The 17,938-nt window shown below is 41.9% G+C and overlaps 1 protein-coding gene across 3 annotated transcripts; it reads left to right on the top strand.

Annotated features, from left to right (window-relative positions):
• The first annotated feature begins 635 nt into the window (after positions 1-635).
• LOC129827962 (elongation of very long chain fatty acids protein 6-like) lies at positions 636-17,836 on the top strand. 3 transcript variants are annotated; one of them, XM_055889277.1, is made up of 5 exons: positions 636-735; positions 2,041-2,140; positions 13,400-13,531; positions 14,394-14,545; positions 16,184-17,836. In XM_055889277.1, the coding sequence occupies exons 2-5, from the start codon at positions 2,058-2,060 to the stop codon at positions 16,639-16,641; spliced, it is 825 nt and encodes a 274-aa protein (XP_055745252.1). In that variant the 5' UTR covers positions 636-735; positions 2,041-2,057; the 3' UTR covers positions 16,642-17,836. The 3 variants fall into 3 exon arrangements, with proteins under 3 accessions (XP_055745252.1, XP_055745251.1, XP_055745250.1); XM_055889276.1 differs by lacking the exon at positions 636-735 and adding an exon at positions 1,238-1,475; XM_055889275.1 differs by lacking the exon at positions 636-735 and having other exon boundaries at positions 1,924-2,140.
• Positions 17,837-17,938: the final 102 nt, after the last annotated feature.

A 17,938-nucleotide genomic window follows, 5' to 3' on the forward strand; every position in this document is an offset into this window, starting at 1 on the left:
TTACAGTGTTTGACCCTGGGGTTATGTTATACCCTACCCTCCAGGATCTGTATTGTTCAGTTGACGTTAGGATTGAAAGAGGACAGTTTAGCTCTGCCACCTGTGGTCGCATCTATCCTTCAAACTTAAAATGACAATTTTCACATTTACGGGAAGGCGCATCAGTACACCACCCTGAATCCCAGAATATAATTGTGTGAGGAAGTAAAGTTACACAAGTGGCTATTTGCTAATTAACTTGTACAAGGTTGGCCAATTGGGATTTAAATCCAGGAATCATACGCATCACAAAACTGGGTTAGCCCACAGAACTAAAGCCTAGGGATTAGCTCAGGAAGCTAATGCAAGTCTTCAGGTCTCAGGTGAGGTTACTCATCAGGCGAGCTTGGTTCACCGTACCACCTCTGTTACACAGACACGATAATGCAATATGTGCAGACAGAAATAGTACCTCTGTATCACACACTGATGATGACAGTATTTCTTTCTACATCAGGTGATATTTCCTCCCCCTGTCAAATCTAGGACAAGGTTGTGGGAGTCCACTCCATATTGGATGACTGGATGAGGTAAGACAGAATGCAAACAGTTAGTCACATCATCAAGTCAAAGGTACTGTAGACAACTCAAGCTCAGTCTGCATGTCTGAGTGTGTGTCTCTGTCTGTGTGTGTGTGTGTTTCTTCTCATAAAGTTGGTGAAGGGTGAAGCTTCACTTCAAGAAAGAAAATCAAGAGTGAGTATCAATGTATTACAATAGGAACTGATAATAGAAGTGATTATACATTTCTGGTTCTACTCTGCTCCAGGATGTCCCCTAAATTCACTACATTAGTTAGAGTTATGTCCTACTAGCAGGGTGGTAGGCTGTGGAAAGCAGACAGAAGGTTGCTGGAGTATCATTATGCATTGCTCCATCAGTTTGCACCTGCGTATGTTCGCAGTGGGCTGAACTGATCTGAACTCTTGCGATCAAAGTGTGATGTTTCCCAAGACAAGAGTTGGCAGATCACCGGAGAGCAGCCTAATCAGAGTGTACCCTGGCAGCTATTATCTTGCCAATAAGTGGGCATGATTCTTTGGCCGGACTGGGTTGAACCTTAGCCTGGAAATAGGCCTATCTATATGAAGCAAGTGTTAAAATGCCACGTATGAAATTATCTACAAGGGTGTAACGACTTGGGAATCCATGCAGGAGTTCCTTATTCAGGTTTGTCCCTCAAGGCAGAGTTACATCTGTAAGGTGGAGTGAGACTATACCACTTATGATGGCATGATATGCATGTGCTCGTTAAGTGGTATAGTCTCATCCACACTCTGCGTTGGTGACCAAACCTGAATACGGAATTCCTGCATGGACTGGTGAAGTCGTTACATCCCTATGGAGCATTCCATACAGGGCGGCATAACACTGAACTCAGAACTCTTGCGTGGATTCTGATGTCGTTTACACCCCTGTGGAGCATTTCGTTTAAGGTATTATAACATCCACATTTACGGCCAGGCTTTGTAATACCTTATGAAGCAAACTGTTATAATTTACTAGCAATAATGCTCTTTGGATGTTGTAATGTACGTTTATATGCAGTGTTATTAGCACCTGTTATGCGTGGCTTATAAGGCATTAGGAATGTGCTCTAATGCAGCATGAAGAGGGTTTGCATATGAAGTGTTACCAAATGTTGATGCACTATTAGAAGGAAAGGAAACTTGGATTCATGTGAAGACTTATTTTTTGCTGCACATTTCCCAATAGGCTGTGGTAAGCATGTGCAGTCTCAGTGACCACAGGCCTTACAGTGATGATCTACTGTAGTTGGAGAAGATATATTAGCAACGGGCATTAGGACCTTGAATCCAACTCCTTGGTGGAGAGGGCGTATGCCGGCTCTAGGTGGAAGGCATATAGCCGGACATTCGCATTTAGTTGGGAGTTTCTGGCTGTGGCAAGAGCAATGCGAGAAAAGGGGTGTTGCTGAGATAGAGAGAATTCAGTTAAATATAACACATCGTCAGAATATAAATTTGTCTCCGTTTATAGGAAAGCTCACAGAGAACATGTCGGTGTTGGCTCTGCAAGAGTACGAATTTGAGAAAGAGTTCAACGAGGACGAAGCCATACGATGGATGCAAGAAAACTGGTAGGCTATGTGAAATATCATATTGATGTTGGAATGATTGTTGGTGTATATGTAGCATAATGTCCTCATCATCTTATAAATAGAAACTGGAATTTCATTAATAAGAATAAAATAGCCTATGTTTCTGGATGCTGCTAACTTCAAGGTTGCAAATAGTTTATGGTCTGCTTATAGGCTATCCTATAATAAAAGCTCCTATGAAGTTAGAGTATCGTCCGCACACAGTAGTTTACCATATTCACAGCATTGTTATGGTGCATGTATGCCTGCTGTGCATTAGTTACAATGAATCAAGGAAGGGTCCCTTGGTGTCAGTGAACTGACTGATCATAGCATCTTCTGATGTGACTTTCAGTGATTTGTCAGTGAAGAAAAGTGGTATGTTTATTTTAGGCTTTTAGGCATCTTACATTCACTGCTGCCCCATAGCTCGTGTGAACACTGGCAGGCTATGAATGAAAGAAACTCGACATTGGTAGGCGGCGTGCTGACAGAGGTAGACTGTTAGTTTATTACTATTATATCTAGCCTACCGTCCGTCGCGCTCTGGCTTGGAGTCGGTAGGCACGTTTCTCTGGCCAAACGGTCAGAATAACTAAACAAACGTGTTCATTCTTTGAAACAGAGCGATATGTCTATGATGCTAACAATTACAACCACATTCCTAAAAAAAAGGTGATCAAATTATAGCCAAACATGAAACATAATAATGGCACTGTCTGGATAGGCTATGTGTTCATGTTTCCTGACATATGCTCACCAAAAATGGTTTAAGATCTTATCTCTTATTTTATAAGCAGGTTATGCTCAATCTGCAATCACACGACCCTCTTAATACTGGTAAGTGACTTCAGGAAATAAATCCCCATTATGCTTATTGATAATTTTTTATAGCCATCAGTGTCCAATTCGTCCACTGAGTTTACCAGTGTTGTAGCCTGCAAGAGGTTACCACTCATGCTTTGGTTTAGCCGACTAAACTCAGCGCCACAATTTATGATGGAGTTGAGCGTTTTATTAAAAACTTTTCAGCACCCAAAGAATAGCGCGCAATTACACAGAACAACGTCGTGTGTAATTGCGGGCTGGTCTTTGGGTGCTGAAATCAGTCGTGTTTTATGTTGTTTAACTCCACCGTAAATCGTGGAGTTGAGTTTAACGGGCTAGCATTGGTTATAAATTGACTTTCAAACAGATGCTCCAAGTATTTATACCTTTTGAAAAACCTTCAATGGGCAGGGAGAAATCAAAGTTGTAACGCAGCAACAGCAGCAAACTATACTAATGCCACGTGCTGGTGAATGGGTAGGCTACAAAACTATAAAGTAGCTAAAATAAGTGTGGTAATTTGTTATAGTAGAAACATTTATGTTGCTATAAAACACTTAATTTAAAATGGAAATGTTCCTGGGTGAGTCCAAATGTGATCCTTGTCAGGATCAAGCGTGTGGAAACATTGTACAGGAGCTGTCCATGAGTTGGTACTACCAACTGACCAATAGAATGATGTCTGCTGACAGAGTGCTAGCCAATCACATCACAGCTGATCTGTGCCGACTCTTCTGGGAAGCGTTTGCAGCAGGGATGTCTGCTCTGGCAAGACCATGTCGCATGGTTCTGAGAGGAAATAATCATTCATGAGTGGTTAGTCATATTCACCCAAAAGAAAATTAAATAGAAAGAGGCCTACAATAGGTGTATGAACATGAAACATGGTTTGAGAGAGATTTTTAGAGCAGGAAAGTGGTTGTAAATAGTTGCAGCCCTTCAACATAAACTCCTAGAGAGGAAAATAAGGATTTCATGTTAACCAACCTGTTTCTTTCTCTGCCATACAGATACAATAACAATGCATTGCTTCATGTGTGATAGATTGTTTTGGCATATTTGAACTGCCTTCACTCTTTGGGGCCCTATTCAATCAAACCAAATACCTTAATGACACATTCTGATCCATGTTCTCGTCAAAACAACACTTTCAAACTCTGTGGCACTGTAATTGAAATGTGTTCTCACTATGTGGGAAAAAACCCTTCTCTCTCATCACATTTCTTGAATGGCCTACGGTATGTTGAGGCCTACCAAACACCAATGGGAAAGATGAAATGTTTAATGGTAGGCTGCTGTAGTAGCTGTCTATTGACAACGGTGTGATGAAATGGTTGCAGGGATGCACTCTGTAGCAGCCAGTACTAACATAGACTTATGGAAAGTGCACCTGAGTCCAGCGAGAACAAAACCCCTGGGGAGAGCGAGGACAGATGATAAGCTCTTTTGTGAACAACTGCGAACAATCAAGCTTATGCAAACCTGGCCTCGTTGTTGTAACAAGGGTTGGTTCTCTGCTGCCTCTCGGCTATTGGGGTGCTCAATTATACAAACAGGAGAGAAGGGTAATGGTTGACTCAGCATTTCTGGAAATGGCGTCTGGCCAATCCAGGCTTGCATCACTGCAACGGCTTCAGGGCCAGTGTGCTGAACTTGAAAATCAGCATATAGCTACCCTCACTTAATGGCTAAGTAAGCTGCCCCTGGTGTCATATTTTGTTTGCATGATTGTTTCTCAGGAATATATAGACATTTGATTGGAATAAGAAACCTTTTCTCTTGCAGTGAGCCAACAAAGTGTCACTGTGACATTTAGATGATGACATTAAACAGATTTTTTCACAAGAGATCACCGTTCAAGTGCAATAGGCTAAGCATAATTGTAAACATGAGTGTACGGCTCTGTGCCAGCAAGTGTCCAAACAACAACCTTACAGATCAGCTCACAGCTGGCTATCTGCCTGCAATTAAGATTAAGGCTGGTCTCAATGTCCAGCACACTGTGTCTGCCTGCCACTGAAATACACATATATTCAATTTACCTGCTGAGTCATTCTCACTGAATTCCCCACAGACGTCCCAAATGCTCAGCGTCAGTGATGGTCGCTTAATTTGCATAGGATATTCAGTCGTTGAAACCCTCAATGGGCTTCCAAGCAATTGGATACCGTCCTCTTGGGTGACTGCATGTCATTGTAGAATCAGTTGTTTTGTGCAATTCTGAAGGAAGTGTGGTGGGATGATGGGATACCCATGTTTTAGCTTGTTGCGTGGACATACAGTATTCATTGTGCTCTTTGTTCAAATATCGCATGGTCTTGTCAGAGCATTATGGTGATAGATGTGTTGCTCTGATTAAAATTCAGTTGAGGTTTAAATGACAGTATTTATTGTGCTCTTTGTTCAAATATCGCATGGTCTTGTCAGAGCATTATGGTGATAGATGTGTTGCTCTGATTAAAATTCAGTTGAGGTTTAAATGACAGTATTTATTGTGCTCTTTGTTCAAATATCGCATGGTCTTGTCAGAGCATTATGGTGATAGATGTGTTGCTCTGATTAATATTCAGTTGAGGTTTAAATGTGCAAGACAAATGGTGTTGTCTGTATGCTGTACTATTGAGGATGTGCCCATTCATGAAAACAGACCTGCAGGTCTAAGGAAGATTACTGTTCCTCTTGCAGTCTCATGTTACTCGTGTTACCGATCCAGTCCGACTTGTCTGCTTATTCAATCTTTGTTCAGCCGCCAAGAACATTTGTAGCCTTTTGTCATGTATTCCTAGAGCTCTAATCACTGGGTGGAGAATGCCCTCCCAATGGGTTCATTAGAAAGGGACCTCTACCTCCTAGGAACTCCTATAAACGTGAAGGGATTGGGAACTGTAGGTGTAAGCAATATGTGTCAACTTGCCTTCTGATAGGCTGGATGGAATTTGCATCATATTGCTTATCTGTCCAATTGTTTCAGATCTACAGGAGTTCCTAGAGGGAGCAGGCAATGCTTCACCCGAAGTCTTTGGTCCTCAGTTATCCAGTATAATCTTGCCATCACATTCCAATTTCTTGAGGAACCTCCCAGCTAGCGCATTCAGTTCCTTGGAAGTTGTGGGAACATATGTTTTTGTTTTCACATTTGTTGTGGGAGCAAAGCCATATGTTTACTGACCGGTAAAAGTGAACGTAAAACTGAACAGATGTGAAAATGTTGCCTGTTCTGGGAATGTACATTTTTAGGTTGCTAGGGAGGTTCTGAGAACATTTTACTCTGGTTCCCTGAAAGTGTTCCTGGGAGGTTTTATTAACGCTCTGAGATCAGAAATTATAGGTTATTTTAAGGTTATTAAATAACATTCTGAGAACATTCTCTAAACGTTGTGATCGTTTTGTTATGGTTATCATTTAAAGTTTTCTTAACCCTGTAAGAACTACATTTAAATGTTATTTGCTATCTTATTTGGGATTCACTTTTCTGAACTCCAAGCACAGATACATTAGGACAACATGGACATGAATTTGTTTAAAAAAAATGCATTAGGCATTAGTAATGAAAACATATATATACTAATGCCTAATGCATTTTTTAAAAACAAATTCAAGTCGTCGTACTGTATCTGTGCTTGGAGTTCAGAAAAGTTCATCCCAAATAAGATAGCAAATAACATTTAAATGTAGTATTTTGTGACTCGGCATCAGTGAGATTTAAATGTATGATCTTCTGTTCTCTACCCCAGGAATTAGTCCATTGCAACTCCAGGATGGAACTGACATGTCATGTATTTTTACGCATACAAAGTTGTTCATTTTAGTCTATTCCAACAGGCCCTATTTCAAAAGAAACAGGCACTCATTAAGGCCAGGTGTGGCCAATAGGTGGGCATGGCCAACACACCTAGAGCGAGTTTGGTTGACGCTGAGAACGGAATGTACTCGATGTTTTCAAACAACATTCTTAGAAACATGTTTTGGACGTTGCTAACTTTTCCTTATGATTTTCAGGGAATGTTTTCTTCATGTCCTGAGAATGGAATGTGAAGCTTATTGATGTTCATGTGTAGATTTAAAAAATTTAGAACATTCTCCGAATATTCCCAGGAACGGACATAAAAGAGAAACCATATATTCTCTGAATGTTCTAAGAACTGTGCTTCAGACAGATTTTTTTTTTTTTATATTCCCAGAATGTAAAAATATGACATTAATCAGAACCACATTGGAACTTGTATGGAATGTTCTGTGGAAGTACTGCAATTCCCACAGAAGAACATTGTTTCTTGATGTTCTCGGAACAATTTGAGAACATTACTTTAAATAGAATGTTATGCTGAAATACTGAAATTCCAACAGAAAATCATTGTTTCTTGACTTTCTTAGAACAATTTGAGAACATTCTCAATGTCAAACCAGGTGGAGAATGTTCCTATAACATTTTTGTGAAGTTCCTTAAATGTGCTGAGAATGTTCCAAAGCTAAGCAACTATCCTGCACCATTCCCAGAAAGTTGTGGGAAGGTTGTATGCAAAATAACTACAGCACTACCACACTCTCACCAAGCTCTAACATATGGTTTTTAGAACGTTCTGTGCTAATTCGGCTTCCTCTCCCCTCGGTAGCTAATACTACATCATCACTGATTGTGACTCTCTGACAAAGGTTAACATTTTCCTTTCTCTAAGGTTAGGCCAGCTAGCTGTTCTCCAATGAGTTATGGTATCGACTCCTGGGAGTAATGTTTTGCATGCTGCTTTTCCCAGAGGGACAGGCTGCAAAGATTATGATGGCTGCTGACTGCATCGACCAGGAGGACACCCCTGGCTTGACATTGATTCACCCAGCAGCTCATCTGAATTGGGGAGACAGAGATGAAGATATTGGGTGAACGTTTCTCAAGAGAAAAACTCTCTCTCTCTAATTTGACTCTGCCATCTCGTCACAGTCCCAGCTGAGAGTTAAGATGCAGTAATTTCATCATCAAGTCAATTTCACCAAACAGCTTTTGCCGAGGCATAGCCATTTTCATCCCAACAGTGTGTCACATTAAATGTGTTTTTGCATTTGTGCAAGTGGCCATGAGGTGCAATGTACATCTAATTTGCACCACTTACCATGCATCCTTCTATTCCCTAGTGATCTACATTTGGCACAATGGCAATAGGTCTCATTCAAACCTTTGCAAAGGAAAATGGGAATAGGTCTAATTCAAACCTTTGCAGAGCTTTCATTCTCTTCCTACTATAAATAAACCAGCCACTCACCATTACACTTTAATCCCTTAACAAGCTGAAACTATTATCTGCCAGAGCCAAACAACATAATTTGCCTTGTTGTACAATTATTATCAGCTCAACTGAAATAGGCAGTGAAACTAACAGTGTAAATGTTAAAGTGGCAATATGTAACCTTTAGGGGCAACCTGACCAAATTCACATAGAATTGTTAGTTATAGATCTATCATTCTACTTGAATGCAAGTCTACGAATCGGTAGATCTGTTCTATGTGTGCTATTTCTATGCTTCCCATTCTTAAGTTTTGTTTTTGCAGATTTTACCTTCGGTTTTGTGCAGAGGACAAGAGAGAGACAGTTTGCGCTGTTCTGTGAAGGGAGTAGTACACAGCGTTGTATGAGATCTTCAGTTTCTTGGCAATTTCTCACGTGGAATAGCCTTCATTTCTCAGAACAAAGGCGTTAGACTGACGGGTTTCAGAAGAAAGGCTTTGTTTCTGTCCATTTTGAGCCTGTAATCGAACACTGAAATGCTGATGCTCCAGATACACAACTCGTCTACAGAAGGCCAGTTTTATTGCTTCTTTTATCAGAACAACAGTTTTCAGCTGTGCTAACATAATTGCAGAAGGGTTTTCTAATGATCAATTAGCCTTTTTAAAATGAGAAACTTGGATTAGCTACCACAACGTGCCATTGGAACACAGGAGTGATGGTTGCTGATAATGGGCCTCTGTATGCCTATGTAGATATTCCATAAAAAATAAGCCGTTTCCAGCTACTCTAGTCATTTACAACATTAACATTGTCTACACTGTATTTCTGATCAATTGGATGTTATTTTAATGGACAAAAAAATGTGCTTTTCTTTCAAAAACAAGGACATTTCTAAGTGACCCCAAACTTTTGAACGGTAGTATATATTATGTATTTCACAGCAGTTTAGGTAGAGAATCATTGTCCCATCTTATTTTGCCACAGAAACTGAAATTAGGCGAACTATTCGAGTTTCAGCAACTGGGAAACAGCGGAGCGATTTCGGCGTAGTGCAACGTTAAATAATCATCTAATTTTGGAACTCATTCTTCTTCCCATTTTCATGAAATACACTGCCGTATACCTAAAGTAACACTTTTTAGTGTTAGGTTTTGTATAATCTCGTCCAACAGATGGCTCTCTCTCTGTCAACCTGTCTGGTTTCCCAACGCCACAGAATGGAACTTGAATGGGAGTCTATGGCAGGAACGGCAACAACTGAATGATCTCTCAGTCTATCAACCTTTAGAACCTTTAGAACCTTTAGAACCTTCCCCCTACTTTGTGGACTTCAAAGCACAAGCAGTGCACGTGATTTGAGCAAGGAAGTGAGTTCGGGAAAATCTGAAAGTACGCATCTTAGAATTAGTTTTCACATACAACATCAACATTATATGCCTGAACTCAGAATCAATTGGTCTCACCCAAAATAAGTGTCGGAGGCTCGCTCCCTCTCGGTTTCCACTAGCTTCCATAGCCACAAATTTAAAACGGGTTAATTTAAGCTACATTTAGGTTTAAGCATCAGGTTAGTAGTGTGGTTAAGGTTAGGTTTAAAATCAGATTTTAAGAAGAGAAATTGTAGAAATAGGCAGGGTTTATGACTTTGTGTCTGTGTTGATTAGTGACGACTCTCTCCCACCTCGATTTAGAGCCACACCTCATAGTCGTGTAATTTTCTCAGAATACAAATGGATTAGCATGTCACTCAGTAAATCCACACCCACAAAGTTCCAAACAGTCCCACACTGTTACCAGACTCTATGGGCCAGAAATTCGAGCCTGGGGACAAGGTTCGGTTTTGTTCGATGCAAGAAACACTGTATGTTCCGATCCAAGCCTATAGTACTCCAAGCCTATAGTGTTACGTAAGGGGAGAAATCTCCTGCTCCAGCTAATACAGATCTAAGTTACACAGCAGGTTAGCTAGCAGATTTGACCAACACAGCTAGGGGAGGGGAATTGCCACTTATTGTGAACTGCTTGGAAGGTGTGTGCAGATCTAGCCAGCAAAATTGAAAGACTCCTTTGTATTACAGAAATTGAGCCAAATAGTTCCTGCCATTGTGCAGTATCTTGCTCAGGTGTGATTCATGCCTTCAGTTAAGATTTGTTTCGAAATCTGTTCACACTTTCCCTAGTCTCTCGCTCTGAAAAAGGCCTCTTATACTGTTTAAATATTCGCAGAGCAAGATAATTATTGCACCGATTTTTCAATAAAGCCCCAAACCAGTGGACATATTCTTCCACGAGTAAATGCACAGAGTTGCAGTATGTGGTTGCCGTTATGATCCAGTGTTGTGCGATCCTACATTATGATTAAAACCAGGTTCAGTCATTAGTTCTAATATGACCTAAATATTAAAAGTCATCAACGTTTTATTAATATATATATATATATATATAGTTCACGCCACTTGCTAGCTCTGTTTGACAGGATGACCTGATGCATGACGCAGACATACGACGGAATGCGATCCCCGCCACTGCTTTGCTCGCTCTATCAGAAATGCATTAGATCAGCGCCTAATGTTTTCTTTGCTCCAGCAGTGGCTTTGATACACAGACTCGGCTACCGCCCCTCAAGTCTCACCCAGCGATAAGGGAATGCATGGGAGCTGGCTGGCTCTCCGCGGACGCTGATGATGACTGGCAAAAAAGAGGAGCTCTGTTGGATAGTTCTCAGGGATGTGAGAGGTGCAATATACCGATGAAGAAAAATGTCTACCGCTGGTTGAGTTGTCAACTAACGGAAATTCAATGTGAAATCAACAAAACATTTCACAATGTCATTGGATTTAAGTTAAAAGTTGAATGGAGAAAAAAAAAAAAAAAAAATCCTTACGTTGATGACTTTTTAAAAAAACGGATCAGTTTTCCACGTTGATTCAGCTTCATTACGTAATGTTTACATTTTTCAAATGATGTGGACACAACGTTGATTCAACCAGTTTTTGCCCAGTGGGTTGTGCCATCGCTGTGCCATTAGTCAGGAACAGCATTTATGGTGTAAATTTTCCTGTAATTTGGGGTTTCCAAATAGCATTGCATTTACATTTAAGCAGACACTTTTTTGTTGTTTTACAAACAGAGTTCTCATCTAAATATATCCTGTCTCATGTCGCTTTGTGCTTCAATATTGTCAGAAAGGAGTAGAGTACAAATAAATCCGTCATGAAGAAATGAGTCCAGTGTCAAGAAAGTCTAATTTTGGGGAATTGTTTGAAGTGAAGTGTATAAATCTTGTTTCAGGTGAAGATGGATTAATACACCTTCTCTGATGTTGTCATTCAGAGATGATTGCATATCCCCAACTATGACCCTGACAGAGCTGCTCTGTTCTAATTTGCTTAGAGGCACAGATCTAGGATCAGCTTACACTCCCCCAATCATAACCTTAACCATGATGAAAATGCTAAACTGACCAGTGATAAGCATCTAGAGGAATCTTCAATGTGACCGAGGTATAGAGAGGCAGCAAGAGACATATTCAGCCCTAATGGAAGCTCTGACTTGAATGCTCTTGCCACTTGCCGCTACTGCGAGTCGTGGAGGCATGATGTGAATTCACACTGACATCTCAAATTAATTTCCATTCCTGGAGGCATAGCTTGGCCACAGCTGACCTGATCAAGCAAGGAGAGAGACAGCCCTTGAACGCATTTGTAGACTTTGACCATGCCTCAGGTTTTCTCTGATCTTTGTGGGTTTTCCCCAATAGCAATACCTCGTCTCATGTTATTGTATCTCATTCAGACCGTACTCTGTAGGGCTTTTCACACTACTGAGACAAACCGAGCTGAACCAAACCAAGCTGTACTGAGCTGACCTGGTTACCTGGTTTCTAGGAACTGTGCTGAAAAGGACAATGTGACAAGAAAATAACCGAACCAGCAGAGTTTGTTTTGGGTTTGGTGCGATAGTGTGAAAAGGGTATTTGGTCCTCTACTTCCTAGTATCCACATCTCTGAAGCTTCGTACTGTTATGAGGAATCACACTGAAGGCCATTTATCCTTGTGACCTTTTAACCTTTTTTTTGTTGTCTGAAGACAGTGTGTGAGGAATGTGGGGATTGTTGCTCATCTCGAATTCGCTCTGCCTCGCTACGTAGGGTGCTTACTCTGAGTCGCTCCGTTCTTCAGCCTTGTTTATTTACAGCGAAACAACGAGGACATTCTGCGCTCACTGGGTGGAAGCAGATTCTTTGGACTTCAACTGCACTGCTCTGTCCTTTGTTCAATCAGTTATCAAGCCTGTAAGCTTTCATTTTCTTTGCATTTTGCACAAAGAGTGACATGTCGTCAGTAACCGTAATGTCCTTTCGGGATATCGTTTGGTGTAAGATTGTTCAGAAGTGTTACAGTGATTCTGTCAGCATTACATTATGCACATGGTCAACACAGGCTAGTTAGGGAGTGTCCCTATAGGAAGTTAGGATCTATTACATCTCTATAACGTTAGATTTACTTTGTTTACAGAGCCTTTTTTTGTCGGTCAGGAAACAGTTCATCCTTCACTTCAAAGCAAATGGATCTATCCATAAATGTATATAGCTAGTGCCCAAAGGTAAACTTCCCATCTACTAACAACTCCAAAAACAACTCCAATCTGGCCTGGAGGATGGTACATAGGCCGAGAGGCGACGCCCTTGCTGTCATAGTTAGAGAACTCAAGCATAATGACAAGCCGCATTTCCTTCCTCAATCTAACTTTGATCGTAATTTCCCTAAATGAGCTTTCTCTTTTTTCCTCTCTTCAACCATTTTTCACAGGGAAGCTACGCAAAATAGTGCACTTATCTCCTGGTTCTCGTAGACCTAGTCAGCTGAAAAGGGCAATAAATAGTGCTGTTGCCACCATACGAAGCTGATGGTGCAGAATGGAGAAGGGGAGTTATTGCCATTTACGTTTTGCAAGGTCTAGGGTTTTCCCAAAAAATCTCATCAAATCACATTTTATTTGTCACATTCACCGAATACAACGGGTGTAGGCCTTACCGTGAAATGCTTACTTTGCAAGCCCTTAACCAACAATGCAGTTCAAGACATAGAGTTAAGAAAATATTTACTAAATAAACTAAAGTAAAACACTTTTATCATAAAGTACTACTGCATATTTTACTCCCTCTGTTCCGAATGCGTAATGTTCACAAAACTCCACCCTTCACAGGAAGAAGTCATTCCTCTTCTCAGCCCTCTACGCTGCCTTCATACTAGGCGGTCGCCGTGTGATGAAACGAAGGGAGAAGTTTGAGCTGAGGAAACCGTTGGTGCTGTGGTCCCTCACTCTCGCAGTGTTCAGGTAAGAGGCAGCAGATATTTCCAACATCGGTCCAGTTGTTATGGGCTTTCGGGGTTTTGCTCGATATCAATTTCGAGGTTGGCTCTGTTTGGGCGTGGCTTGCTCTCATTTGAATCGTCCTCATTGGTCAGGATGTGTTGCACCTGTCGCCTCATTAGTCAGTCGGTAGTTTCACCTGTGCTTGCGGAGCGGCTGGCGGAGTTCTCAGCTTAGCATGAGCGATGTCGGAAGAGCGACACCGCTGTTTTGCTCTTCCTCTTTCAGTTTTTATCTCATGTCTCCCCTGTTTGGTTTGCCCCACATTTATTTGCACTCCTTCACCGAAGTTGTTGTGGGTTTTCTTTTCCATTAGTTTGTCTGATGTCAGGCAAATCTAGTGGACGTCCATGGTGAGTGTTTGTTAAGACCCTACTGGAGATGGCTTGGCAAGCACCCAGTCAGTAAAAGTCTATGGATGCCTTTTAGGACCCATTTTAAAACCCCACCTGTTTCGTTCTGGTTGTCAGTTGGCCATTTGTTAGTTCCCTATTTCTGTTGAGTGACGATTTTTTGGTTTCTTATTGGGGAACGTTAACACAACCAATGCATATGCTGTAAGCATGTTGTATAGCATTAAATAGCTATGTATAACAATCAGGTCAATTATAAAAGTATGTTCCCGGATAGTTTTGAGTAAAGAACTCACTGTGTAGAAGACGTCCTGCTGCAAATGTTCACCTGTGTGCATAGGCAGTAGTTGTGTAAACAACGATGCTGTACAAACTTTGCTGTGGCAGGAGTGACCGTATTCCATGCTTCTTGGGCTTGACTTAGTGTATTCTGCTAACTGTTTTCTCTGTCTGTCTGTCTCTCTCTTGTCCAGTATATTTGGTGCTGTCCGCACTGGGAGCTACATGACATACATTCTGATGACTAAAGGGCTCAAGCAGTCAGTGTGTGATCAGAGCTTCTACAACGGGCCGGTCAGCAAGTTCTGGGCCTACGCCTTTGTGCTCAGTAAAGCACCAGAATTGGGTAAGATGACTGACTTCTACTACTACTACTAGTATACTACTAGTACTACTGGTATACTACTACTACCATTATCTGAAATAAAGTGTTTTACATGTGAAGGCCTTTTTGTGTCTATTGTGGTTTATGAGACTTTGTGGTCTTGAACATATGAAAATATGTTAATAATTTACATGAAATATCTCTGCCCCCATGTGGCTGAAATAACCCACCCGAGGATCGGCACACGGATCTGTAGGCATGAAAATGCTGCCATGTCAGACATGTCACACACAGTAGCACAAGAAACAAATGACGTCTTCAATTATCTTTTCTGTCCTCAATGCCCTCAGCGACAGGCGTGCCCTCTCACCCCAACGGGTGCAAGTTTGGATGACCTTTCGCTCGTCCCCAAAGTCTGTCTGGGAATACATTTTCTTCCTGTGTAGCCCTTTTTGTATTTGCCCAGTCCTGCGGTCACTGGGGCTCCACACCCTGTCAGCTCTGAGTACGAGCCCATAGCAGGAGCTCCCTCTCAGGGGCACATGGAGGGGGATAGAAGCCCCTACCCTTAACGTGGCTCTAGCGCTTTGGTTGGGTGGAGCCAAAACTGCTGGCCCGTGACCAACACATTGAGGCCTGCAAATGGAACATAGCAGCCACTTAGCCAAAGCACTGCTTGCTGTCACAACGTTTACAATTGGCTCATTCATCCCCCTCCTCTCCCCTGTAACTATTCCCCAGGTCGTTGCTGCAAATGAGAACGTGTTCTCAGTCAACTTACCTGGTAAAATAACGGTAAAATAAAGAAATAAAATAAAAAACAGAGGCATATGGGAGGCAGAGAGAGAGAGAGAGAGAGAGAGAGAGAGAGAGCAGCGAGAGAGAGAGAGAGAGAGAGAGAGAGAGCAGAGAGAGAGATGCTGTACAAACACACACTCTCTCACACACACAGACGGGGCCACACAGCTAACTCTGAATCCTCTGGTAGTTTTCCACTTTCAAGCAGTGGGTTCACCAATTAGTCAGGTATGGTGGGCCCCGTTTTGCAGAGCAAAGTTTAATTTTCTTCCCCAAACCTTTAAAAGCGATACACCCTAGAGACTGCTCTGTTCGCAGACATTGTTAATATATGTTGACGTGAAAGTACACCTACAGCGTAAAGATTCTGAGTGAACCCACAGTGCATTTCATCTGTGATTAAATTCAGACCTAGATGTATTAAACACGACCAGAGACACAGCATCCACTTATAAAGACAAATAGAAGGCCAAGTTGTAGAGCACAGTAGAGATTTATTTGGGTCCTCACTTCGTCTTATCGCGCTTAAATGTTGTCATCGTGATCTTACAACATTGATTTGCCAAGAACATGGTGTTATAAGATAACAACGAAGTAGAACTCAATGCTAGTAATAAGTGTTCCCTGAAATGAAAGGTCTGAGCTTTTGTTCCCTTCAATTGGTAACTGTGAAATGTCCCATTTCCTTCCCCTTTTCTAACTCTTTCCCTCGCTCAATGTCTCTGTCTCTCACCTTTTGTATACTTTCTCTGTCCTTCCCTCTATTCCGTCTCTCTCTCTCTCTCTCTCTCTCTCTCTCTCTCTCTCTCTCTCTCTCTCTCTCTCTCTCTCTCTCTCTCTCTCACCACACCCACCACGCAGGTGACACCCTGTTCATCGTGCTGCGGAAGCAGAAGCTCATCTTCCTCCACTGGTACCATCACATGACTGTTCTGCTGTACTCCTGGTACTCCTACAAGGACATGGTGGCCGGCGGCGGCTGGTTCATGACCATGAACTACGTGGTCCACGCCGTCATGTACTCCTACTACGCCCTGAGGGCGGTCGGCTTCAAGGTCTCAAGGAAATTCGCCATGTTCATCACGCTCACGCAGATCACCCAGATGCTGGTGGGTTGCGTGGTGAACTACCTGGTGTACTCGTGGATGCAGCAGGGCCAGGAGTGCCCGTCGCACATGCAGAACATTGTGTGGTCCTCGCTCATGTACCTCAGCTACTTTGTGCTCTTCTGCCAGTTCTTCCACGAGGCCTACATTGACAAGACCAAGAAGGCCACAGCTAAAGCAGAAGCCGCCGCAGCCGCAAGGAAGACCCAGTAGACGCGTTTGGGGGGGAAAAGAAAGGAAGAAAAGGATGTACACGAGACGCGGTAAACAATGACTGGGGAGATGGGGAGAATTATCCAGGAATGGATGGAGAGATGCATGGGTGATGGATAGATGGGTGGGTGGAGGAATGAAAGTGGGAGGGTAGGCTGGGGTTGTGTGGAACATGCAGGAACAAACGGCGGGCTGCTGTCTGTTGGTGCTTTAGAATACTACTAACGTGGAAATGTCAAATCCTTACCTACCAAAGCACCAAAGCACTACCTACCAAGGCGACAAACAGTCAGTACGTCCTTCACCTGATGTTTCTTTGGCTCCCACTTGATTCTCCATGGTTTTTTATAAAAATATAAAATAATATCAAAGGGACAGTTACATTTATACCAGATAAAGGAAATGCATCTTCTTGAAAGGTGTTACTTGATAAATAGGAAGTGTATTGGTACTTATGAAGAATGAGGTGGCTTCAAATTACGATTGAAACCATCTAGGTGTTTTTTTGTCAATGTCTTTTCTTCATCATTCTTTGTTTTTCTGTTTTGCTATGTCGAATTGTTTTAGACACTGGGAGTGTGTGAGAGGTAGACTTTTGTATGACGGCTGATGTATGTTCAGTGGATGACTTGTACCGATGGAGTGAACGACACTGTAACTTCTGTATCCATCTTTGCAACAGAACATTTTCTCAGGTCTTAGGTTTCTCTCTAATTCTTTCATAAAATATGCATTTCATCTTGATAAAGATCAGATATGGGCTTAAAGATGCTAAAAGGCATCCAAGGGGAAGGCTGCTTAATTAGATACAAACATCTGATCTGAAGGCCCATTGGAGACAATAAATCATGTGACCACACTGTATGTATGTGGCATGATGGGAAACGGAGTCTGACAGTGACCTGTTCACCTGCCTGTAATGACCACACAAAGTCACCGACCACATTGGAAAGTGAGACCCCATACATTTCCAAAGAGTTTAACTAAAGAAAAGGTCTCTGAAAAAGGCCTCGAGACCGGTGGACATCGAAGTGAGTTGAATTTAAAACATATTTTTGGTTAAGAGAAAAGCATGCAGTTGTCAAAATTCACTGTTATAACGTAACCTGTATCTTTTAATGGTGTCTGTCATGCTATTGTTCATGGGATATTAACGTATCAACCAAGAGTGCAAACAAAGGACTATTATGCTGCCGACGGTGTCGTTTCTGTTTATTTTATTCTCAGCAACGACTGTCTTGGCATCTGTCATTAGTGGTTTAGTTGTATGTCAGTGAAGGTAAAGAGTACACATCAT

The sequence above is a fragment of the Salvelinus fontinalis genome, chromosome 29 (assembly GCF_029448725.1).
Source record: "Salvelinus fontinalis isolate EN_2023a chromosome 29, ASM2944872v1, whole genome shotgun sequence".
Taxonomy (NCBI): Eukaryota; Metazoa; Chordata; class Actinopteri; order Salmoniformes; family Salmonidae; genus Salvelinus; species Salvelinus fontinalis.